Source organism: Stegodyphus dumicola, chromosome 9 (genome assembly GCF_044657685.1).
Source record: "Stegodyphus dumicola isolate Sdum_Otavi_A_Nest chromosome 9, ASM4465768v1".
Taxonomy (NCBI): domain Eukaryota; kingdom Metazoa; phylum Arthropoda; class Arachnida; order Araneae; family Eresidae; genus Stegodyphus; species Stegodyphus dumicola.
The window spans coordinates 156083917-156110631 of NC_140776.1; the positions used below are offsets into that span (position 1 = coordinate 156083917).

The window sequence follows — 26715 nt, forward strand, 5'->3', positions numbered from 1 at the left end:
TTTTGGGAAAACGAGACCTCTATTAACTATCGTTTCCACGCAAAAAAAAAATCATTAAAGTACATTCGCTTGCGGTCAAAATGGATATTTCGGTTCGAATATGATACCAAGAAATATTTCGTGATCACAGTATTTCCTTTACTTTGTTCAAGGAAGTAAATTTATATATTCTTAAGAAACAATGCAGTACCTTTTACGCAGTACAAGTCGTTTAGTTTGTTATAAAATCAGAAGTATAGTTTTAGTCTGCAATATAAGGAGGTTATGCTGCAAATATATGGCAGCGCCACTGATATCTATCAGTGTCTCAGACAACGTAAAAAATAAATTTATACTACCGTTGACTGTAAGACTTTCCAAGCCACGTGAATGGTAAATAACCTTGCAGTGTAACTCTGCGGGAATTCTTCTTAACTAGATATATTTTTAATATCAAATTTAATTAAGAATTAAAGGGTGATATTTTGATTAAAATAGAAGTTCTGTACAAAATGTTTATTATATACCTATCATTTTATAATACGTTCTTATTTAACTATTTTCTTCTAAATTCCAAAAGCCTATGAATCTATTTTACCGATTTATTTAAGTTCAGCATCATTTTAATTAACTTTTTAACTTTAGCACTACAATTCTAATTTGATGATTTTCTTTTTCAATGGTATAAAAGTTACCTTAAAGCAATAGTAAATAACGATTCCCTGAATTTTGTGGTCACAAGCGATTTTAATTCTGTTAGACCTTTACTGATATTTTAACCCTGCCTTGAACTCAGTGAACAGGCCTCTTCAAAAAGTGTTTTCCTATTTTCCCGTTCTGTAACATGGGTTTGAGCCAGTTTTCCTTAGAAAGCTTTCCCTTCCTTAGGCAGCAGCCCACCAGCTGCCCAGCGATAAAGTCGCTGAACATTGGTAGTTCGGTCCGAGGTTCGAATCCCGCGAACGGGGTGGTTGCATGGGCGTTTTCGTGGTTTTCCCCATGTGTAACGTCTTCACGAACCAGTTTTCCTTAGAAAGTCCTCCACGAAGGCATCCCTTCCCTTAGGCAGATATCCTTAGTTTGCTTTTCCATAATTATATATATCAAATCCTTAGGCAGAAACCGTTGTTTGCTTTGCCGTATTTAAATAACCTAATCTAAATTCTGGTAACTTATTTTTGCAATCAAACTAATAGAACCCTTTAGTGACAGGGTTTGAGCTTGAAATTTTTAATAAAAATACACATTTTATTTCATTTTCTGACTAACACAAATTATTAAGTCTGATTAATATTATAAAACTCGACATATCAACTTAATTATTTGAAGTTAGTTCTCCTTGGATGAGTACAGAAGTTACGACATCAATTTCAGTTAGCGCTGGAATGGAAATACGTGACTTTGGTTCCAGCATAAACGAGAAATTTTTCGTTTGGGCAATTGTTTACGTGATGCCATCATAAAGAGCGTAATAAAGACTACACGTGTGCATGTTGCGGAAGTAGAAGCCGTAGTCGATCATGCTGTCACCATGGAAACGGATTCTTTTTAAACGCATAATGCAGCTTATCACTCCAACGTTTTACGCTCCATGAACACTTGAGCAAATATTGGCACAATAGATTTTCATCACAACATGAATTTAGCAGCTATCCTCGTTAACATGAAAAAATATTTTCAGCAGTGCCATATAATTTAGATTTTCGTATGCATATTTTACCATTGAAGTACCAGTAATTTATTAAATTTAAATTCACTCTTGTAACATAGGTTCTTGTTAGCACATTAAATAAAGCAATTAAACATATGACAAGAAATAACGGAATTAATAATCGTAAGCCTGAGAAGGTAAACGTAGCTCGGCAGATTAACAGCGTTTTATACTTTAAGGGAAGTAATGTAATGTAAAGTAATATAGTACGAATATGCTGCATCCCTTCCTGCCAATAAAAGTCGGCCTCACACTTATCGCAGCACACCCGGCACAGATTAAAACCAAAATACTGTTAAAACCATCAAATCAAAATTCCCAATACTGTTCTAGTGCCGTTTATAAAGTTCATCAAATACTTTGCAAATCTCAACCCTTTTCTAAGACAATAGAATTCCTTTATGTTGCCAAGTCTTTCCCTAACATGTTGTAGTAATACTCAATCTTCGACAAAATGTCGAACCTTCAGCAATTCAAATTAAGTACAGTAGAAGTCCGATAATCCGCCACGTTCGGGACCGGCTCGGTGCGGGACTACCGAAAATTCCAGTCTATCGGGCGGTAATTATAAGAACAATTAGGTTAATAATTAAACTAAAAATACAGTATGCAAATACATACAACAAAGTTTATTTTACATTTCATATAATGTATGTACACGTACTGTAAAACATATTTCACTTGGATTTAAAAAAGTCACGAATGTCTTTTTGTTTTCTTGACTTTTGGCGTTTAGTATAAAATTTATTTCTAATGATATGGAAATCAATAATTTCTGAAGCACTGTAGCTAGTACTAGCCTCGGCAAAAGAGATAAACTTATTTAGTGATTCTGCAGCTTCTGCCCAGCTGATTTTTTCCTTGAACAATACACTATCTAGCTGTTCCAGTTTTGGTTTTTTTAATGTTTGTCTAGAAACCAATTTTTCAGTTGTTACCGATTGAGAAGCAAACTTCATCAGTTCATCTTTTTGTTTTTTAATGTCATAAATAGTTGATGAGTCAATATTAAACTCATTCATTAAAACATTTCTATTCTCGCCTTTTTCTAGCCGTTTGATGATTTCTAGTTTCTGATTGAGAGTCGGTGTTACGTGTTTTCGTTTCTCTCCTTTTGAACTCGAAGGCTTAGGTTTTGAAAACATGGTCACTGTACAGTTAGAACGAAAATCACTTTTTTTATAAACAGTTTCAAAAGTTACGTTTACTGCGATGTGAAAGGACACAAAACAACAACGCACAAAAAAATGGCGAAGACGCTTCGTGATTGATTAACGGAGCTGCACTGCACCTGAATTTGTTGTGACAGCTGAGACTAGCCGGCCGCTAATTGTTTCCGAACAATACCGAGCGCTTCCGGATGATCTCGAACTACCTCGAAAACTTCCGAATAGCTCTCGAGCGGTTTTATTTGCTTTAAAGACACACTTTTGGAGAAAACCAAAATTTTTACAATTTTCCGGAGCGATGCCGGACTAGAACACTAGCGAAGAAAACACTAGCGAGCGCAGGAGAACTAATAAAATTTCTTATTATGCAAATGAACTATGATTTAAAAATTTATCACTATTATAATGCTCTCGAGCTTTATCAAAGCGTATAGCAAAGATTCGTTATTATCTCATTGCTTGCAGCATTTACAATGAGTGAAACCTAATACGCATTAATGAATTAAAATTGTTAAGGTTTATTTCTTATTAAAACAGTTGTAGAGTCATTAGGATTTTTTTGGAAGCAGGAAAGATGAAAAATATGCAACGCCTTCGCCGGGAATCGAACCACGGACCTTTGGAATACCTGCCCAGCGTGCAGACCACTACACCACGAAGGCACGCTAGGAAGGCGGGAGAAACACTTAACACAGTCTTAAGCGCAGTATATGTTTAGAATTTCCATTGTTAAATGTTGCCATATATGTTTCTATTCTTTTTTCAGTCATTCTTTTTTCAGTCTTTTCTATCGGGCATTCCGGACTGTTGGATGCCGGACTAATGGACTTCTACTGTACATTAATTTGGTTTAATATATAAAATACTGGAGATTCTGACAAACAAAAATATGAAGGAATAAATGATTAGTTCCAGATTTTAAACGGGTCCCCAAAAGGGTTTCTTAAGGTCTTTATGTTATTTTTGAACTTTCAGTACACCAACGTGCTCTGGTAATCACTGCTGCTAACACATACTTTTTTTGTCTTTTTAGCGTTATTATTAAGCATGTTTTCTTTGTACTTACATATAATTCATGAGTAAAATCACAAAAGTCTTGAAGAGACATTAGGTATTTTTTGGAACCAGGAGAAGAAAACACTAGCGAGCGCAGGAGAACTAATAAAATTTCTTATTATGCAAATGAACTATGGTTTAAAAATTTATCACTATTATAATGCTCTCGAGCTTTATCAAAGCGTATAGCAAAGATTCGTTATTATCTCATTGCTTGCAGCATTTACAATGAGTGAAACCTAATACGCATTAATGAATTAAAATTGTTAAGGTTTATTTCTTATTAAAACAGTTGTAGAGTCATTAGGATTTTTTTGGAAGCAGGAAAGATGAAAAATATGCAACGCCTTCGCCGGGAATCGAACCACGGACCTTTGGAATACCTGCCCAGCGTGCAGACCACTACACCACGAAGGCACGCTAGGAAGGCGGGAGAAACACTTAACACAGTCTTAAGCGCAGTATATGTTTAGAATTTCCATTGTTAAATGTTGCCATATATGTTTCTATTCTTTTTTCAGTCTTTTCTTAGTTTATCATATCAGTGTTCAGTTTTCTAAGTAAGATGACTCAAAAACCATTTTTATTACTATTTATTATTAGCGTTTAGTGTGTTAACTTTATTTATTACATATCACGTTCTTCGCCCTTATCCTTATAAATTTCAATTCAACAGCAAAATCACAAAATATTTAAAAACAGCATATCTTCAGAATTCTCATAGAGGGTTAACGGTTGACTTACGTATTTTTATATACGCTATATTATTTAATAAATAGCCGCTCACTCGGCCAACCACTTAAAATCGTTATCATGAAAAAGGATGTAATGATTTCAATGAGTCCAGTTGGTGCAATTTCATAAAAATATTGAATATTTTTAATTCGACATCTCGTGATTTTAATATATTTTGATTTAAATAACACTTAATATATTAAAAACTGTGTTTATTGTTTTTAAATCGCGTAATTTACAACATTGAAGATTATATCTGAAAATATCTGAAGGTTTATTGAATGACAATGCGCTGGCCCGGGAAAGATAAAAGTATTTTATTTCCAGCCGTGGCAAATATTGCTTTTATACAGCCGAGTTTGTTAGTTTTCCGAATCTTGCATTTTTCCGAATAGCGACAATACCGCACAATGGAGATAAAATGTTTTATTTCGAATAGTGTTGCCATTACTCCCTTTCAAACTGTTGAGTATGTTAATGAAAAATTTATTTGTTTTACAAAATATGAAATAAAACAAATTCAAAATTTAACCTTTCGGGGCTCATGTTCAGGTAGGGGATTCACAGTGCGAAGAACATGCGTACGCCTATGCAGATTCTTTATTATTTAATTTCTTTAAAAATAATACAGGGTGATAATATTTGGTGGCAATCATTTGAAAAGTGATTTAACGGTTTTAGTGATTCGACTCAAACTGCAGTTTCCAGATTAATAACCCTTCTGAGCTAACGCCCCTTTGGGCTAATAACATTACAGAAATACATAAATAAAACCAATTAATCACACAAATTTTCATAAAATTTACAACCATATATATAAATTAGTAGATTCATCAAAGTTTTTTTTTTTTTTTTTTTTTTTTTTTTTTTTTGTTACAGGTCTTCTCAGAAATTCTGAAGTGCCAAAGACAGATGTCGAAGCAAGACCACCTTCTGTTTCTCCACAAAGGTGAGTTGTTATCTTATGGATAATCTAATTCCTTTATGTCACTTCGAATAATTCGAAATTAACATCTTCTTCATAAAATTGTTTTCAAATTCATATTCCGAAAATAAATGCAGTAAATATTAAATTGGTGGAGACTTAAGTTACATATGCATATTTAAATATCAAATTTATATTTGTACATTGCACGCTATTTTCCATATTGGAGTATTTAGTCTAATATTGATATTCTAATACTGACTCAACAATTGGTCAGCGTTGTACGTTCTGGTGAAATGCTTCCACATCCACACAGGTGAAAATCATGCAATTATTTGGTATTCCAGTAAGGAGTTATTGTAAGTCATTAAAACAGTGTTAGAATATGTTTTCATTGTTCGACGAATGCATTATCCATTCGAAACGGGATAAATGTACTCGTTTCCATATCATAGATGCATACATGTGTGCGTATGTGCATACGTATATGAAACGGCTAAATATGCTACAACATATATGGGAATACGATGCTTGAAGTTCGCTGAGAAACGTAAAATATATGTAATGCAAATGAGACAATATCATTGTCTTTCAAAAGCAATATTTGAGCTGGTAGAACAAGACATATCAACGCGTAGGCCAAAGCCTTACATTAAGGACACCTGTCTCAAATATGGCATACACGAAGGTAAACGCTGTCATGAATAATTTGATAAACGAATCAGGTTTGTTATTGAAAGAATTAGTTAGCTGCAATTGTTTTATAAAGCCTTCCTGGCATTCCTTCGTGGTGCGGTGGGCTACACGCTGGACGCGTATTCCAGAGGTCCGCGGTTCGATTCGCGGTGAAGGCGTTGCATACTTTTTATCTTTCTTGCTTCCAAAAAATTCTTATGTCTCTACAATGGCGCCCGAACTAAAAGGGTGGTGGATGATGATTCTCCCCACCCAGGATTTGGCGATAGGGTCCCCTAAAAACGCCAGTCGCCCTTTAAAAGGGGGAGTATGTAAGATATTTCTCCCGCCTTCTTCGTATGCCTTCATGGTGTAATGGTCTGCACGCTGCTGGACACGTATTCTAGAGCTCCGTGGTTCGATTCCCGGCGAAGGCGCAGCTAATTTTTCAATCTCTCTTGCGTCCAAAAGAATCCTTATGACTCTACAGTTTTTAAAAACCGCATTTTTAGCAGAGAATGTTTTTGCTGTCAACTTGGATTAGTTTTATATAATAAAGGAATTCTTAACTTATATAATGAAGGAACATTGTTAGGTGAAATTTTAATAGCATTTTGTTGTATCCTGCTAAAATCAAATTACTAATTTTGAAGAAGTTAAGAAATATATTACGCCATAAGACAAAAAACTTTACTTTTGTGTAATTCAAGTTTTACTCAGTATGGCTTTTCCCCCTAATTTCTTGTCATACTTTAGAGTTATATTTACTTGGGATTCTGAAATGGTCGCGTATTTTTAACACTGAGCATTTAACAAATGACTTTTAACACTGCTTTTTACACTTTTCAGTGCAAAACATTGTTCTAAACGGAGCGTTGTACAGCACGAAGCTTATCTTCACTTTATGTTTCTGCCCCCCCCCAAAACATAAGCTCGAAATATTCCCCCGATCTCTAAAATTTCCTTTTGTAATTACGTTTCTTTGTTCCAAAAGAAAAACAGCCTCCCAAAGGAATTACTTCTAATAATGAAAAGCTTCAAATAATTGGGACGTACACTCTTAGAACCTTATAAAAATTAGATGTCTATGATCAGTCCTTTCGATATCTTATTGGACTGTAAGGATATGTTAATTTTATTAACAGTTAAATTTTAAGTTCCTTTCCTATCGATTCTTAACTTCAACTTACCACTTCTGGCCAGAACGCAGTTTGAGAATCACGTCTGAATACATAATGAGGAAGAGCGGTATTTAACCGCGAAGTTCTTCGGTCTTAATGAGAAAGATACCAGGTATTCTGGTTGCACGCGTCCACCCTTTTTAAGCTACTTTCTCGTAAGCCATTATCACGCTCGGCCGTACTTTAGGCCCTTGATAGCTTCGCAGTCTATTAACGTTAAGGAGCTAACTCTGTTAGAATTTTAATAACTTCGACTATATCTCTTTTCAGTTAAAATTAGTTTTAGTTTAATTCATAAGACTTATGCTATGTTTTAAATTTTTTTTAAACATTCAATCTCATTATTTAATTGCCATTCCGTGTATGCTCTCTGATTGTTTGTTTGGTTTTGTTTTTGCGGAAATACATAATCAGCTTAAGAATTTAAACCGACAAACGTTTTATAGTATAGCTCATGAAAATTGGATTGAATTTTCTGAGTACTGCTTTACTACTGCACAGCTATTTATAACATAAATAATAAAGTTGGTTATCAATGCTTTTATACCTAACATTTTAGTATCGCAAAGCTATTTCCGGAAGGTAATCTGAAAATGCTTTCCACTAATTCCAAAACGTCTCTAAGAAGTAAGTGCAAACTGAAATAGCAATAGCGAAAACGTTGGTTAAGAAGATAATCATAAATAAATATCACAACTTACTAAACATGTAAAAGAAAAACTGAAAAGTTAATGACTCTGAATCGAGTGAAAAAGAAATTTCTTTGGCAATATATTAATTCGGCAGAAGAAATTTTCAGTGATCTCGGAGATAATTAAATCAGCTAAGGAAATATAATTCTAGAAATGAAATTCATTGGCAAATTATCATTTCTAAATTGCTTCAAGATCGCAAGAAGTTTATTAGTAGTTTACAGTAAAAAAATGCCATCTTTTTTCTGACGATGACGAGATGTTTCATGGGAATGCAGTAAACCTGGATGATGCTAGTGTAATAAATAAATTTACGGAAAATTTTTTTTTAAATCTTTCAGTAGTCGTTAAGACGTATGGGTCGATTATTTTATTTTATGAATGTAGATGAACACTGAGCCATATCAATAAGTCAAATCCGATAAATAAAACTACAGAAATATTTTAAAATCCTAAATAATTCGAAGGAATTGGATACCCTAACAAATACGTTTGTACGAATAAATACTGTTTTTTAGTGTTCGTTTAAACAGTTATTACGAAAACTGTTAAATGTTTAATTCTTTTTAAGTATGTTTTTGTATGAATTTTCTTGGCCCTCGTAAACGGGCCGAACTTCAACAAAGTGCTCTTGCAAAGTTGCTTTGATAATTCTTAAGGATTAAAATATTAATAATTTCGATAATTAAAATTCTTTATCTTTTAGCAGTTGTTTCAAAGAGTAAATTGAAAAGTTTTAAAAACTAAGTTAATTACAGAACTCTTTAAATTTGAAAATTAAAGCACATGTCAGCTATTTTGATGTAGTTTTAAATAAAGTGCTAATTTTTATGTAACCCAGTTCAAAAAAAGAGCTTCACGTTTAGAAAACTATTAATTTATAAACGTGATAAATATTCTCTTCCTACAAAATAATTTGCGCCAAAATTTAATAAATAATATAGATTTTTTAATTACTTTTTAAAATAAACATTTGTTTGTTTCTTTTACTTTAAATTAGTATTATAAAGAATCCTTTCCATGACTTTACTAATAAGTAAACAACACCATTAACATTAATGTAAACAAAATTAATGTTATGAGTCTATCATGTACAATTAATTAATTTCCCAACAAGAAACAACATGAAGATTAATGCTAACAACATTAACACAAATAAACACAATTAACATTAATATCAACAATTAACAATGACTCCATAAAGGCAAGCTTTTGTACTTTGTAAAATTTACAGTACCTTTTTATCAATTACTAGGGAGCCTAGTCCAAGACACTGCGAACCTATCTGCGAAGAAGACGTGAAAGAGTCTTCCCCGGAAACTGAGTCCGCTTCTGAATCTGACCGACTTGCCGCTCAGGAGATTGATGAAGATGAAGAAGAAGCACCAACTTTACTCAGGTTAAGTGGCTCGAGGGTTCGATCCAGGTTTGTAAACATTCATGAAATTTATGACTGTCTGTCTTTGAATCCAGTTCATCAATCAATGTACGCTTGTCATTTAGTGAATCTGCCTAGTTTGTCGGCGGAAGTATTTCTGATATGTTCTCAAATATATCTTTATTTATTTAATAATATTGAAATCCATCTTTGCTTTTAGAAAGCGTATACTATAGTTCTGGGAAAAATATTAGATTACAAGAGCTTTCTATGTGAATGAATATATCGTATTAAAAAATAATTCATGTTGTCTTGTCTTAAGTGTGTTTGAAGTAAAAACGTCTTAAGTGCTTAACAGAAAGTATAGGATAGTAATTGTTGTTGTATTGTCTATATTACATGGAATAATGTTTGCCAGAGCCTACTCCGAAGAGAGTAAGCTCTGGCAAACATTATACGAAGAGAGTAGGATAGTAATTATAAAGCTATTATCAATATTCAAAGTTAACACAACGTGGTCAATTTTATAAATAGTTATTACTTGTTGCTTGATGAAAATCTGCAAATCTGAAAAACGAATCGATCTAATAATTAGCATCAACAACGCATTTTACGGTTACCACAATTTGTTATCACAAAAGAGATATTTTTCTGTTGAAGACCAGACATCTTTATTCGGTCATCTCGAAGTCGATTCTTTTACTCAACATTTATGCAAGATTGCTTTTTCAGGCAACTTTAATAATACTTACTTCTTTGTGAAAACGTTAGCGATAGGCATTTGGGAAGCTTAGGTCCATAGATATTAGAATATGTTAAATAATAAAACGCTTCTATAATTAAAATCATCAAATTTTAATTCTACATCTTACATCACCATGGGAGAAAAATTACATTCAGAAATAATATTTAGGCAATTCATAATTATTCTAATGTCTGTATGTATGCAATGTAACCTTATTCTAAGTTGTTACTATTAAACGTTTCTTCAAGAAAATATTTGAATAACTGAAAATATGTAATTTTTATTATATATTTTCCTTAAAAGTTCATCTTTAAAAATGAAATGTCTATTATATATTTACTAGCTATTTAACGTTCGAAATTTTAATATTCAGTTTTATAATGTAAAATGGTAAAATCAGTATGACACCGAATAAATATATGAGTGATTATATATCTAAAACCTGTACCTCAGGCAGGAAAACGAGGTATTTTTATAAACAGAAATTTTGTAAGGATCTTAAGTTTTACTAACGTTTATTTTATTTTAAATCTTTACTATCACTTCTTATTTTCTACTTCCGGCCAGAATTATAAGCGTTAAAGTATTTTATGCAAAGTTTGTCTGGCGAACGCCAAGTATTTAAGTTGTGGCTTTTTGCCAAGCGAAAGAGAGGAAGCAGTTAGTCGAAGCAGGCCGCTTACCCTAGAAGTTTACTCAGTTGCTGGTTGCCTTCCAGGCCAGAGGTTTTAATCCTCTTGATAATTTTTAAAACGTATTGTAGTGTTCACAGTTCTCTGTACTACATACGGCTTCCTGTTAATATAAGGCCAATCTTCCACGTTTATTATTTTAAAGTTAAATTAGAGTTAGTTTTATTTTTATACTTTTACGTTTTGACCCCAAGTAGCGGGTCTGTGTATTTCCGAAGTACGGAAGTTATTGTAAATAGAGAAAAATAAAGGGTTTTGTATACCCTTCTTGTGTATCCTGTCTACTTCCCACAATTGTTGAACATAGCTTTAGTAAGCTCTCTGTTCCGAGTCAGGTCCTTGCATGTTCCCGAAGAAGGTTAGACGGAACATTGAACCTGATAATTTCATCGCTATTATTCGAACATAAAAACTTTCTCAGCTTCTTCAAGACGAAAGTAAGCTTCTCTGATCCATTTAAAGTAAAATTTAAGTAAATTCAACACACAAATATGTACACTTTCTTTATATAGATCTTACAGCATTTATCAGCACATTTACTGGAATTTACATTCATTTGTTAAATGCATTCTCCATGAGGAAAAGTAAGATGTATTTTTAAGAATCAGGAGCCCAGAGACGCAATCTTAACGGCGAACAAATTTATTTCATAACCTCTAACTAAAATCTTTCAGAGAACGCTTTGATATATTTAAAAAGAGTAAAGGGAGAGAATCCTGACCAGTTTCTCTATAATTTATGGGTGATTGCTTTTGTTCGAGTTCTTATAGGAATTCAGTTACTATTCAAACTAGTCTTAGTTGAAAATTAATATTCCATTTGCTCACGAATCATAATGATCCTAGTTCAAAAAGCACAGTTTTAATGAAAATTCTTTATAATTAGCCTCTGTTTAATAATTATAATTCATGACTTCCCTTTTGCTTGATAGATTTTGAATTATTTAATGCGTCTGTTTAAGAAAGATTATAAATATGTAAAAGCTTAAAAAATAATCAAATTTTTAGCTGCAAAAATTTGAGAATATTAGTTCAAGGAAAGTATAGTCGCCAATATTAATTAATTTTATATATTTATGGAAAGAATATAGTACATAATTTATGCAAAATATAATGCCTTCGTCATTATTTAGAATTTTGTCACATGTCATTACTGTACCATTAGACCTCTGTGAACAGAAAGTTTTAAAATGAAACTTTTTGCAGTGAAATAACTCCAGATCTAATTTCTATTTGGTTATGCTGAATCCTGCACTACAGTTACAAGTGAAGGCATTTAATTCTTTAACAAAGCTTATTTTTTGTTTTATTATTACTAGAATACACTTTGAAACAATACTAGTAAAAATGATATAAACATTTCAGAAATTTCAATACCAGGTTCCACTATTTTAATTATACTTTTATATTTAAATCGTTTTGATCAAAATCTAGCAACAAGTTGTTCCATAGTAAAGTTATTTAAAAATGTTCTACAGAAGATATACACATATTCACTTAAATAACTTATTCATTTCCTATATTTTATTCATAATTTCTTTTATACTAATGATGTAATTTGGAAAACAATATTCAAAAATTCAATTTTCTTTCAGCCAATGATAGGCGAAGGAAAACATTTGCTTCGAGGAGATGTATTCCGCACTTATTTTAATAGCGTCGCCTTAAAATACAACGTATATTTGGAATCAAAAGATCCCAAAAATTCAGAAGTCAATTAATTAAATAATTACTTCTGAATTCCTTAAAGATACCTCATGTAATCGTCAAATCTGGAGTTTTAATGACCATTCTTTAAAAGAATGAAAGGAGATTAAGTCCTGTTAATGGTTAGAGCCTTTATATGAGCATTGTTGGTTAAGGTGTTTAAAAGAATTTAGGGAAACTAAGTTGTGTAAATACCTGAAAGCTGTTGTTTTAGGACGCATTGCTACTGCAAAGATTTTCAGGAATTCTTTGAAATGTTGAATTTTTGTGCCGATAACATTACAGGACAGTAGTTATACGTCTTTTGATGGTCCGTCCTACGTTCTTGTTTCTGCCAGTCTCTGCTTGCAGACAAAACACACTTTTAGCGGAGATGTCGTTTAAATTTTGCAGTACGCATTACTGATCAATTTCACTATCAATATCATCATCCAAAGTCGATATTGATTATGCTTCCACGTGAATGTATGATGTGGCACCATTAATGATGTCCTTTTGGAATGTTATCTGCCATCAAGTTATTCCACAAACAGTCTAATTTCTTAACCAATCAATTACCAGTGTTATTTAAAATATTTCCCTTATTACCTGTGGTTCATACATAATGAAACAAGTGTTCGTTTTGAGTAATATATATGACACATCTAACTCGAACGTGCAGCACAACAATAAATGGATTGAAAAGGTATGGCCCGACGTTAAGGCCTGACCAGTTTTCTCATAAAAATTCAATGGATTTTTAACTGGATATTTGGATCTGCGTATCAATTTTGCCATTGCTATTCCACATGAACTTTGGTATTTATTGTAATATCTATATACGAGTATGTTTGAGCATTAACGTCATGACATTTTGTTATAAAATGAAGGTTTTTATGGTACTGGAGTATCAGAGTCTCTTACCTCTGTAACTCATGAGTTAGGCCGTTTTTCGTAGTAAGTTTATAGGACTTGGTTTATCTATATATAAACTAAAAAACTCAGTGGCGTAACAGCTCTAGTGGGCCAATACCTGCAGCGCCCCGAATTCTGCTTTCTTGATCGTGGGCCCCGGGGTGCGTAATGGCAGACCGCACATTGAGTTGAACAATGTTAAGCAAATTTCGCTTACTGCGCATGCTTGATGGTGTACCTTTGGCGCGGGGAGAAATATTGGCGACTAAAAGCAACCCTACGCTAGCTTATTCGTGATCACCATGGCTGTCGAGTGTGTTCGAATGATGTTTACAATTGTAGTGTTGTGGAACTTTGCTTATTAGTTATTTTAACGTCCATACCGATTGCACTTGCTTATTTTTCTAATATATATTTCATTGTAATTTGTCAATAACAGTGCATTTAATATTTGTTAACATATGTTCGTAATAATTCGCTATTTAAATGTAATTTATTTACATGTTATAATTCAGTAATTGTAAATTGCAGTATCTCGCTTAGTTTGTTAGCGTATATTCGCGCTTTTATTTTCTCATTTCAAAGAATTTAATAACTAGCATTAAGGAATTGTAAAATTTCTTCAGTGTTATTTGCAAGCACTTGTTATATTCCTCAGTCTTTCTTTATGTATGTACGAATGGAACGTATGGTAAATCCTGAATTGTTTTTATTGCTTAAAAGTATAATGAATAAATTTTCAACTAATATATCCTAAATTTCAGTCTTTTTCTGAACGAAAATTTGTACAGTTCCAAAGGAATGTGCAGAATTTCATTGGTATTATATTTTACATTTTGAATGCAAACACTGCTTCACATTACTTCGCAATAATTTCAGCTTTCTAGTTGTTTGAGCAGTACAGCAAAAAATAGTATTTTAACACAGTAATTAATTTACATTTACATTATACTCTACGAAGATTTAAACGCCAGATTTGTTTACAATCAGATGGAGGTACATCTACCATATACCGTATTTATCCTCTTTTCAAATCGCGCCAACATAGTAATTACGCCAAATTGTTTCTGGGCATGCGCAGCATGCGACATTCGTTTAACACTGTTCAACTCAATGTGCGGTCTGCCATTACGCCCCCGGGGTGCGTAAGCATATGCCCTGAACAAGAGGTGAGCTTGTCGCAGGACCCCCAGTGTTTAGTCCCCAAGCGAACTTGGTACTCATTTTTATCGACCCAAGAATGGAAATCAAGGGATGAAAGGCTGAGTGGACCTTGCCTAGCCCGGAAATCGATTCCCAGACCTGTGGTGCTGCTGCGCGATGTGCTAGCCACTGCGTCGCCGGGCCTCTTTATAGCTTTAGTAGTATTGGGAGTTTCTTAAGAGATTCTTGAGAATCCAAGTACCTAGCTGTACTTCAGTATAATACAGGAGTACCTAGCTGGAACAGCTTACTTCCATCGAAGAATTTTCTTTCTGAATGTATCAATACGAAATAGAGACAATGTCCAGAACAGGTAGGCAGTCAATATGACTCTCAATTCCGAAGGCTTATGGTGGCTCAGCGAATCTGACAGTTGAGAACATGGTCACAGAAAATGCAGATAAAAGGCAGAACGAAATATTTTCGGGAAAAAATGCATAAGAAAAATAAGCACATTCAAACGACATAATTCACACAATACAAAACTTAATAATAGAAATAACACATATTATACTAATTACTGAAAGGAAGAGAATGTGGGAAAAGTCTATGCAAAATAAAAATTCTAATTTCCAATACTACTAAAGGTATTCTTAAAAATATTGAATACTACCAGCAATTTATCAGTGCGGATGGAGCATTACTACTTTCATTTGCCTTCATTTGCCCTTCTTGCAAAAGTCCTAAATACATCCATAATTGAAAAGTGCGAAAATATTCTTTATGTCTCTGACAATTTGAAGAAACTCTGTAGTGGCACTGTAGTATTTCGGTTACATTCAGTAACTTCTAGGTTTGAATTAGTAGATATTTTAGCTCGTAACTGCTTTCTATTTCTGGGGAAAAAAATTAGATTTATTGACATTTGGAGCATCAGATTTATTCAAGTCCTGTGACTTGTTAGTTTTTTTTTTATTTTACAGCCGCAGTATATGAATCAAACATCGAATTTCCGGGAATTGTATAACAGTGCTAGACTGATCAGGCATCTTAGATTTATTGAGTTTTCTTCACATTCATTTAGGTTCTTAGGACAAGATCTAAAGTTGGCAGCGTGACTATGACCACAATTACAGCAATTAAATTTTTAAATACATTTCACAGAATAATCCGAACTCTTGTGACCAAGTTCACATTTAACGCATCTGGACAGAAGCTTACATTCGTGCAAAGAATGATAGCAATGCTGGAAATTGTGGCTTTGAGCTAATCCACCCTTGCATTTAAATGGTTCCACTTTGATTTCGAAGTTCAGCACATGAGTGAGATTATAAATTTCTTCTAAACCAATTTTGTTTACTAGTTACTTCTAAAAAACAGGCACTTATACGTATTAATCTATGTATGGGGCAAACGTTAATAATGTAATATTCCTCATCAGCTAAGGACTGCTTGATTTCTGATGCATCACAATCTGAGCGCAAACCTCTTAAGATTACCTTGGCCGGTTTAATCGAAATGCTGCGCGCAACATAATGTTGTATCATATTCTCAGTAAGGTATCTAGTAATTGTTCAATGGCTCTCCGGACACAAAAACATAATTTTGAGAAAGTGATCTGAAGTTCGTGCTTTGAACATATATGCAGTATCCTCATTCTGATTTCCTAACATATTCAGATAATTCCACGGGTGGAGTAATCATGATAGGTTGGACTCAAACCTTTTCGGATGGCGAGGTAGGAGTGGAATCCATATGAATTCCTTCGTCATTGTTAACGAAATTATCAACACGGTATTTGTATCTACATTTTTAACATTTTTTGCATGAAAGACTTTAAGCTTATTTACATTAATTAAGACACAATAACACGCCGAACAAATACTAATCTAGAAGTCAAACAAAATTCTGCGCTACATTTTCAAATTTTCACAGGACTAGTTTCGATGGTTTTATTGAACCACCATCCTCAGCTGCAAAAGCGCAAATGAACGAGATAGGATATAATGATTGGATAAGAAAGCCTGGACACAAAATAAGCTAGTGGCGCCATCTCTTGATGAAACCAGAACTAAAACATAATTTCTTTAAAGGCCGAAAGCAAAGATAGATTGGAATTAGGATCATTAACTAGAACAGAAAGATTTTTTAGAATACCATCGAATACCATCGAAATTAGTCCTGTGAAAATTTGAAAAACTAACGCTGATTTTTGTTGTTTGACTTCTGAATTATTTACATTAGTTATATCAGTGTTACAATTTAACATTTTATCAGGCCGTGCAGTTTTTTTGGGCGACAGGAAACCACTAAACCATTTCCTAAAATAAGGCAGCATTTTTTTTTTTTCAACTTAATCGTCACCAAAGCATTTAGCAGCAGAAATACAGGAATTTACAAAAAATGCATTTATAGCCCTAAAATCATCGCATTTACTTTTTAATGCTTTCAGACGGCTGTTCACAGTTGTAATTTCCCATTTAACCACTTGACAATGAACCGCTCGGTCCAGGTGGGGGGATTTCCTTCAGAAATCTTTCCGATAAATCTCGAAGATTAGCATCGTATCCTTTAGGATTTGATGGAAGTTTTAGTGCATGCACAAAGTCCGTTTCGTCGAAATTTTCTTCACATAGTAAGTAATCTGTCAAGTATATCATCCAGTTCCTCAGAACATATATCAAATCCCTCCTCCAAGTCCGAATTGCAATCAGAAAGACACACAAAATTAGAAGCTCATGAAATACATCTCAATGTTTGTCGACTCATTTCGGTGATATTCTGCACTTGATTATAACTTATATTTTAACCTTATCCTAATTTGCCAAATTTTACTTGCAAATTGTATTAAGTGCTTTTAAATTTAAACTTCATCACCAGCAGACTGGACTTGCGAATGTTTTATCTTGGATTTTGTTCCTTTATTTTCAGGAGCTCTTCATCGTCTGATATTGATGAAGGAGAATCTAGGCTAATGGTGCTTCAAAATGAGCTCATGTAAGTATAACTGAATATTTTCAGATGATAGTGATTTGAATTTTAAATCATTAATGTTATTGGCATGATATTGACATACTGACATCAGACATGAAGTCATTTTATGATGTACAAATCGGTCCGGATGTGTTCTGATGCTTGCAAGCTATCCTATAAATCATTTTTAGCAGACATGCATCTGTTTTATTTATAATATTTAAATGTTTAAATGTTTGTAAAATTTCAGATTGTTTCCATTGGAAAAAATGATGATTCGTGCAAATATGACTTTGGGATTTAAATGAAATTTTTATTGCATTGTTTGCGACAACAAGGCACTGACATCGCGAATAAATCTAAAAGCAAGATGCTGACCTCTCTAGAAATTTTACTTTCACAATAAAATTGCTTGAAAGTTATAGCAATTCATTTTTTTTTCCTCGAAGAGTAAGAAACACATTGCATACGCTTCTTGTCCCTTATCCAAAAGAGGGAAATTAAATTTTTATGACTGAAACGGCGAGCGAAACGCGGTATATTATTTTATTTGCTATGTTTGTCAAGTAAATATTAGTTCTGTTATTATCATGCTCAGGAGTTTTTTACCGTAGCTGAAATTTAAAAACTTGAGAAAAATGGTATAAGCACAGTAATTTTTTCTATTATTGAAACCACAAATACGTCAATTTTCGCAAAATTTTTCGGTTCTATCTCTAGCCAAAGTAATATTTTTTTGTTTTATGCCTAATTTAAAGTGTTCAACTGTTGGAAATTTCTTTAAAATATTAAAAATACGAAATATGCAATATAATTTTGCATAAAGCATTTCTTGCTATCATAAACTGCATGCTCGTAATTTTACGACAGAACAGTTTGGATACTCTATTCTAATACATTATGTAAATAAACGTATTTACGGAATACATATTGTTACGAATTTTGTAGATATGTAAATAATTTCAGCGAAATTATAGCATCTTTTTATAACGATATATGAAATGTTTGAAAAAGCAAAGCTGTGCCGAAAATGTAAGGTACAAGGGCAAGTCTATTTAACATTGTAGTAAATGACTCTCTCACTAAATTAGCAAGACATCGCCAAGATGGGGATGTTTTTGTTATGTTGAGAACCAAGGCACCAATCTGTTATGTAGAAACTCACGGCACCAATTGTCAAGTCACGGTTCCAGTTTGTTAAGTTGTTGAAACATTAGAGTAATTGGAAAAGCCGGAGAGATGAAAAATGAGCAATAGCCTTCGCCGGGAATCGAACCACGGACCTCTGGAATACCAGCCCAGAGTGCAGGAACACCACGAAGTCACGCTAGGAAGGCGGGAGAAATACCGTATAAAGTCACGGAACCAATTTGTTACGTAGAAAATTTAGCTGACGTTTAATATACCAAAAATTAAAATATACTTCTTTGAACTTAAATCAAATACTGATCAAGAACTATTCCATATAGTGGTTTCAATTAACTGTGTCAATATTAATAGTGAATTTAACCTAGATATAGATAACCTAGAAAGATATCCGAAATAACTTATCATTTAAACAAAATCACTTTAAAGGAAAGAGTAAGCAAAAAAACAACACATGTAAAGTGACATACCTGCAGCTCATGAGTGACATACCTGCAGCTCCTGTAATATTAAGCTCATGAGTTCAGTAAGTCCATAAAGAATTGATAATCCAAAATATCAGAAACAAAAGGATAAAATTACGGATAATGACACAGATCACAGGGTACCTTTTTCCCTATTCTCAGGTTGTGGATGACCGAGGTGATTTCTTCCTCTATTTTCCTCCTTCAGATACCTTCCATTTTTTGCCCAGGCAGGAGTAGGTTGATTTTAGCAGTGCCGATAGCTCGAATCGAGGAAAGAAGCAAATTGCACGTAATACTCCTACACAGTCTTCGATGGTCGATGATGAAATGGGGACGTGTGGTATCCCCGTCCACTCATTTTGCCTCTTCCCTTGGCCAAATAGTCTACATGGTTGTCTCCGATCAGATGAAGAGGCATTCGATAGAATTTAGCCATTCATCTGGATTCTCTCACTCCGCTGCCGTTACTCTAGTCACTCAAGTAATCTTGCAGAAAAGAGGTATTTGGGGGTCAGTACAGCCTAACCACTTCGTGTCCTCCACCACGTTCTCACATGACTGCTGCAGTTCCTCTACACCACTTTTCAATCTCCCCTCGGCAACTGGGCCAAGGTAATTTATTCGTCGCCGGGTTACTCCCAGATAAAACAACTCGTTCCTTTCATGGCACTCTCTCACGGCAATGGACCAGTTTGTTTTCCTTAAAAGCTGAGTTCTCGAAAGTTTCGCTCATATTTAACTCTCCGTTCTCGATGGTTCCCCATTCATTTGATGGGGATCATGAATTCTCACCGCCCTCCCCAATTCCCGAAAAAGGAAACCTTTGAAGTCATTTTTCTCATTTCTCCTCCTTCTAGAAAGCTCTCTCATATTTTTTGCTTAACTTTCAGTGAATATTACTTGCTTTTATAAATATATGCAAAGAGTCAGAAACCATTTCTTCCAATTAAAAATTCAAATAAATAATGTTATGAAATGCGTTTATCCTTAAAAAACGACATAAAAATTTCGGCCACTAATTTTTGTCGCAGATTTAGCGAGAAATCACCAAAATTAGCCAAATTATCATTTTGCGACAATTTCATCCTGTTCCTGTATAACTTTAATTGATACTGTAACTGAATACCTGTAATTGATTCCTATATGTAAATGTAACCGTATCTGATTCTTATGCGTAACTTTAATCGCACATGCCTTCCGGTAATTTCGAGAAATGGAAGGTACTAGAAATACCTTGGAGACCGGATGAAAGCTATATAAGCCCAGAGAGAACAGGAATTCGCAGTATTCCCAATTATAAAGCCAGTCGCAATTATAAAGCCACATTGAAAGGTGATTCACTCACCTTAAGAATATATGAAATCGATTATTATCGTTTTATCACTAAAATGTTTGAAACGCGTGGAGTTCCTTTCCACAGCTTTAAACTTTGAAAAATCTTTGAAAGTCATGATTAAAAACTTTCTAAGAAATACCAACGTTGATGCTATTAAGCAGGAAATTCTCAATAAAAAAATTCCAGTAAACAAAATAAGGCAAATAGCTACAGCTAAAGATGAAAACATTATCATTCTTTCCCTATTACAAATCGAAACCAAACGCACAGTAGAAGGAAAGAAAATTTACAACCTTGATATCACAGCTGCAACTTACGAATCTAAGCCAGGTCCCTTGCAGTGCCATAAGTGCCAGCGGAACGGGCACACACGGGATCTGTGCCACCACACTGCCAGATACCTTAAATACACAAAAGGACATGAAACATATCAGTGCGTTTTGAAACGAGATGACCAAAATTCGGCTTCTTGCGTCTAATGCGGTAGAGACCACATCTCATCGTATAAGGGCTGTGTCAAACACCCAAATAATATCCTAAAAGCCATCGCAAGAGCGAAAAATAAAACCGCAAGAGCGAAAAATATAAACCTTAATAAGTGATAATTCACAAATATTTATATTTGATATTGAAGATTTTCCTGCTCCGAAATTTTTATGTCGTTTTTTAAGGATAAACGCATTTCATAACATTATTTATTTGAATTTTTAATTGGAAGAAATGGTTTCTGACTCTTTGCATATATTTATAAAAGCAAGTAATACTCACTGAAAGTTAAGCAAAAAATATGAAAGAGCTGTCTAGAAGGAGGAGAAATGAGAAAAATGACTTCAAGGGTTTCCTTTTTCGGGAATTGGGGAGGGCGGTGAGAATTCATGATCATCAAATGAATCATCGAGAACGGGGAGTTAAATATGAGCGAAACTTTCGAGAACTCAGCTTTTAAGGAAAACAAACTGGTCCATTGCCGTGAGAGAGTGCCATGAAAGGAACGAGTTGTCTTATCTGGAAGTAACGGCCAAATCCGGCGACGAATAAATTGCCTTGGCCCAGTTGCCGAGGGGAGATTGAAAAGTGGTGTGGATGAACTGCAGCAGTCATGTGAGAACGTGGTGGAGGACACGAAGTGGTTAGGCGGTACTGACCCCGAAATACCTCTTTTCTGCAAGATTACCTGAGTGACTAGAGTAACTCACCTTAAGAATATATGAAATCGATTATTATCGTTTTATCACTAAAATGTTTGAAACACGTGGAGTTCCTTTCCACAGCTTTAAACTTTGAAAAATCTTTGAAAGTCATGATTAAAAGCTTTTTAAGAAATACCAACGTTGATGCTATTAAGCAGGAAATTCTCAATAAAAAAATTCCAGTAAACAAAATAAGGCAAATACCTACAGCTAAAGATGAAAACATTATCATTCTCCCCCTATTACAAATCGAAACCAAACGCACAGTAGAAGGAAAGAAAATTTACAACCTTGATATCACAGCTGCAACTTACGAATTTAAGCCAGGTCCCTTGCAATGCCATAAGTGCCAGCGGAACGGGCACACACGGGATCTGTGCCACCACACTGCCAGATACCTTAAATACACAAAAGTACATGAAACATATCAGTGCATTTTGAAAAGAGATGACCAAAATCCGGTTTCTTGCGTCTAATGCGGTAGAGACCACGTCTCATCATATAAGAGCTGTGTCAAACACCCAAATAATATCCTAAAAGCCATCGCAAGAGCGAAAAATAAAAACGTTACCTTAATAAGTGATAATTCACAAAATTTCAAGTTTGATATTGAAGATTTTCCTGCTTTTCCAAGAACAAAAGTCATCAGATTCTCCTCCAAAAAGGAGCCTAACACATAACGAATCTAAAAGAAAGAAATGATATTTCATTCTTTGATTGGATGAAAACCCAATTAAGGAAAGTAAAAGAATTATTTGCGAAATTTAAAGGAGCAAAAAAATATTATGGACAAATTCTCAGTAGGCATTGCTGCAGTAGAATAGTTCTCAAACCTCAACTATGATTTTTAAATCAGTCAGCAACTGTCGTAAATCTGTACTTCTAAAGTTTTACCACTTAGACTTCCCATCACCTGCTTGAGCTATGACATCGTAGCAAACGCTTTCTCGAATTTGGAGGGATTGTATATAGATTGCCCATAGACATTTAATCAAGTCATTACCTTAGTTCTTTACTTACATTTACTATTACAAAACTCTTGCAAAGAGTAAACTTTGTTTAATTTGACAAAGTCGAAAGGAATTTATTTTATTTTATTATGCATTATATTTCTACCTGTGTTATTTTCGCTACTCTACGCTCACTGCTACACCCTCATTGGCTGCTCGTTATCACGTGCCGCTATTTTTACAAGCTCATGTTTTTACATTTTATTCAAGTTTAAGGGAAGAATTAAGGACAATCTGTATTATTCCACGAAGAAATAGATTAAGTACCAGATTAAGGAAAATCTCCATTATTCCACGAGGAAATAGACTTTTTGCTATCTAGTTACGTTAACCTTATTACTCAAGCTTATTTTATTTATTTTACAAATTTTTGTGCTTGTCTTTAAGTTTGGACTCCTGACCAATCACGAACGCTCAGACAATCACATGCACTCGACGCTATACTAGCCCCGCTAGTACAGCTGTATTCTCACTCGAGTAGTTAGTTGCCAGCGCACTGTTAGGATCGCTCCTCACGACCATATGCCATGTACGTGCTCCCAAATTTCATGCGATATTTCATGTTTATTCAACTTCCTATTTTTATCTAAGGGTCACCATGCCCTAAGGTGCATCTATGTGCTTTTAAAACCAAGCAAATGTCAATCGCATAAAATTAATCCCCTGGTAAAAACTCTATGAATTTAAGACCACAAAATAAGTGATGATCAACAATCAGTTCGCAGTTTTTAGTTCAGAGTTGACTTCGCAATATTGAGAGTGCGAGCTTTGCTCTTTAGAGGCGCTTTGCATTGCTTTGTGGTTAAAGTTCTTGGTAATTTGTAAGAGTAACAAGTACTGATTGTGCTGTATCATACTGAGAAATGCTAGTAAAACTGTACGAGTACTTTTGTAGAACGTTGTGAAGTGTTTCTTTTATGAAAATTAATTTTGTCGAGCTATCATCGTTTCTGTGTGCATTCAATCCACTACGAACCAGTACCCACACAACAATATAACACATATAGTGAAACATGAAATAACTTTATTCCTCATCACAATTACATACTTTCAGTTGCATATAGCTTTAATAATCTCATTAATTGTACATATGATGTATACTGAGCAAAAAAAAAGGGAGGGACAGTTCTATATCTTGTGTTCTACTGGGCCGGTGGACGAAATTAAAATTGAGTTTTTCATGTCTCGAAAGCGTGACTTAGGATACATATTAGATTTATATATAGCATCAGTCTAACATAGGTATTTTGACACAAAATCTGTCTTTTTCTAAAATAATGCGCACAGTTTTTTCCATATTTCGATCGTGCAACTGAAATTATGCCTAAAAGTTAAATTTTGTAAAACTTGGTGAGAAATTTACCGAGAAATTCAAACATTTATTTTGGCGTATTTTTTTTCAGTTTTCTCCAAGAATAATTTACTTGACGAACTTCTCAATTTATAGCATCCCATTTTCCTTTTCTTTTTACTTCCTTGTACGAAGTAAAAAGGAAGTACTGTAATCGCGAAAAGTTTCAGGCAGCATATTTCAACGAAAATATCCATTTTGACCACTATCGAATGCAATTTAACGATGTTTTTGCATGATATCTGTAAGTAAGGACAGAATAAAAGACTCTTTTCCTCCAAAAAAATTATAAAACTGCTTTAAAATTAGTTCTGAAGAGAATTTTTCGTGGCGTCTGTACGTACGTACGTACGTATCTCGCATAATTCAAAAACGAGTAGCCTCAGAACGTTGAAATTTTGTATATAGGACTGCTATAACATGTAGATGTGCACCTCGTATTTTGGTTGCAATCGGCCGCACCAAACGTATATATATATATATCCACTCTGTTACCCGGCTCAGTGATCTCACTTTCTTTACTCTGATATGTTTGTAAATTGTATAATTTTTGCTTTAAAAATTATTGAATTATGTTGTTTTTATCTTCCTGTCAAGGTTTTTATGCCTTTCGTAATTCTGGAAGCAATATTTGTACAATTATCAACAATTTAAAAGCTGTTTAAGTGCGGTTAAGTTTTAAATAACATGGCGGACATATTTGTTTACATTTGAAACAGCAGAATTGTAGATTTGTTGCCAATCTAGAGAGACTAAGCTTTGCAACACAAAAATAATGCCTTCATTTATTATTGCTTATTAAATCATGCTTAATTCTTTCTGGAATTTTTTCGAGGAAATATGTGGAATTACGATTTACTTCGTAATTCGTAATTCGAGGAAATATGTGGAATTACGATTTACTTCGATTATTCGAGGAATTACGATTTACTTCGTAATTTTTAATGCAGATATTTTGAGTTTTTATGTATTTTTGCGTTGTCGCGAAGTGAGAACTGAATTAATTGAATGAGAAAAACTCAATCGTCTGTGGAAAAACTGTTTCTTTTCTGTTTTGTTTGCTTAATTTTTTTCATACATTGTTTTAGCTTTATTATAGTATTTGAACAGAACATGTGGCAACGATAATTCTTCAAATGATATAAATTTTGTGCATTCATAGTGTCGTTATAGTAAACAAATATAGTGAATTTTAAAGAGTGCATTTATTCTATTGTGGTTTATGCGCTGTAGACGAAGTAGATTTAATTCAATCCAATCAATTTAAATGAAATTCAAGACAAAAATAAGTGTAATTTAATATTCCGTAGAAGGAAGTCGTGGTGTTCACATCAGATTTTTTTACGCAATGTACGTATCATATTCCGTTACTAATACAACCTTCGAACGTAATACTGTGCATCAAATCATCACATACTAAAACTACCAGAATAATAAATAAACCAGATTAGCAAACAGATTAATAAAATTAATAATCGCATTGAAGTATAATATTCTACGTAATATTGTCAAAATCCCCCAAAATATGCTTTGCACGAATTATTTAGAAAGAATAAAGAGATGAAAACTACTCATTTAAATTCTCATTTCTAAGTATTAAAATCCTAGTTACAAAATTGCAATTTAATGAATAATTTGAAATCACTCACAACAAGTTCTATGCATATGTTACTAAGGATGAAAGAAAACAAATTAACGAATCCATTTCATTAGTTCACGTTCTGCATCTGGTTAATATTTTCAGATTTAAGGCAGGAGAATTTTTAATTAATCCTTTTCAGAATGAAATGCTCGAGAAACCGGGCAACATTATAAAATAAATCAGCCTGGTTTTAAATGACTTAAGAAAACTTTTAAAATACACAATGCCGGCATGTAAAATTCATTTTATCCGCTTAGGTTTAAAATTTAATTATTTCGGGTTTTATTTCTTTTTCCCATTTTAGCTTTACTTATTTATTTATTGAAAAACGTGTTCTTAAGTTACTCATTTCGTTTGAATTTTCTTTATTCTCATGGTATTACTTTATTTAATGTTATTGATTCCACTAGATATTACATACACGTAGGGGAAACTTCGATAACTGTTTCTTGTCATTAAGTGTCGCTATCTTTATGTAAATCGGATATTGTTAGGTAAAAAAGAAACCCTCGTAAGGGTAAGCTGACATAAAGGTAGCCGCACCTTTATGCAGATCATTTTCTGAATAGCGTGCTATCTAATAATTAAGAACTATAATTTAAGCTTATCTAAAGGACAAAAAAGGGAAAGAATTTGGATTGTACTTCCTACACTGCTTTTATTAGTTCTTCCTTTTCCTTCATTACATTTACTTGGAAAAATAAACAATCTTCATAAGGATGCGGGCAAACTAGGAGCCCAATTATGCAATTATAGGTTAGATTTTCTTTTCTAATAAAGAAATTAACCAAACTCTTACTTGCAGAACGGTACTTCGGTGTAAAAGTTCTGGCACCTTCGTGAAAAATGCGTTTTGAAAGTTGTAAGCTAATCTTTATGGGATTGCGAGTACCTTTATCCGATTGGCACCCTTAAGAGA

At 33.7% G+C, this 26715-nt stretch overlaps 1 protein-coding gene across 1 annotated transcript in view; it reads left to right on the top strand.

Annotated features, from left to right (window-relative positions):
• The window catches only part of LOC118184628 (uncharacterized), an 888058-nt gene that overhangs the window by 632083 nt on the left and 229260 nt on the right, over window positions 1–26715 (top strand). Inside the window, exons 6-8 of the mRNA XM_085824262.1 lie at window positions 5530–5599; window positions 9379–9549; window positions 17613–17678. Of these exons, the coding sequence (XP_085680388.1) occupies window positions 5530–5599; window positions 9379–9549; window positions 17613–17678 (307 nt within the window). The remainder of the gene's footprint in view (window positions 1–5529; window positions 5600–9378; window positions 9550–17612; window positions 17679–26715) is intronic.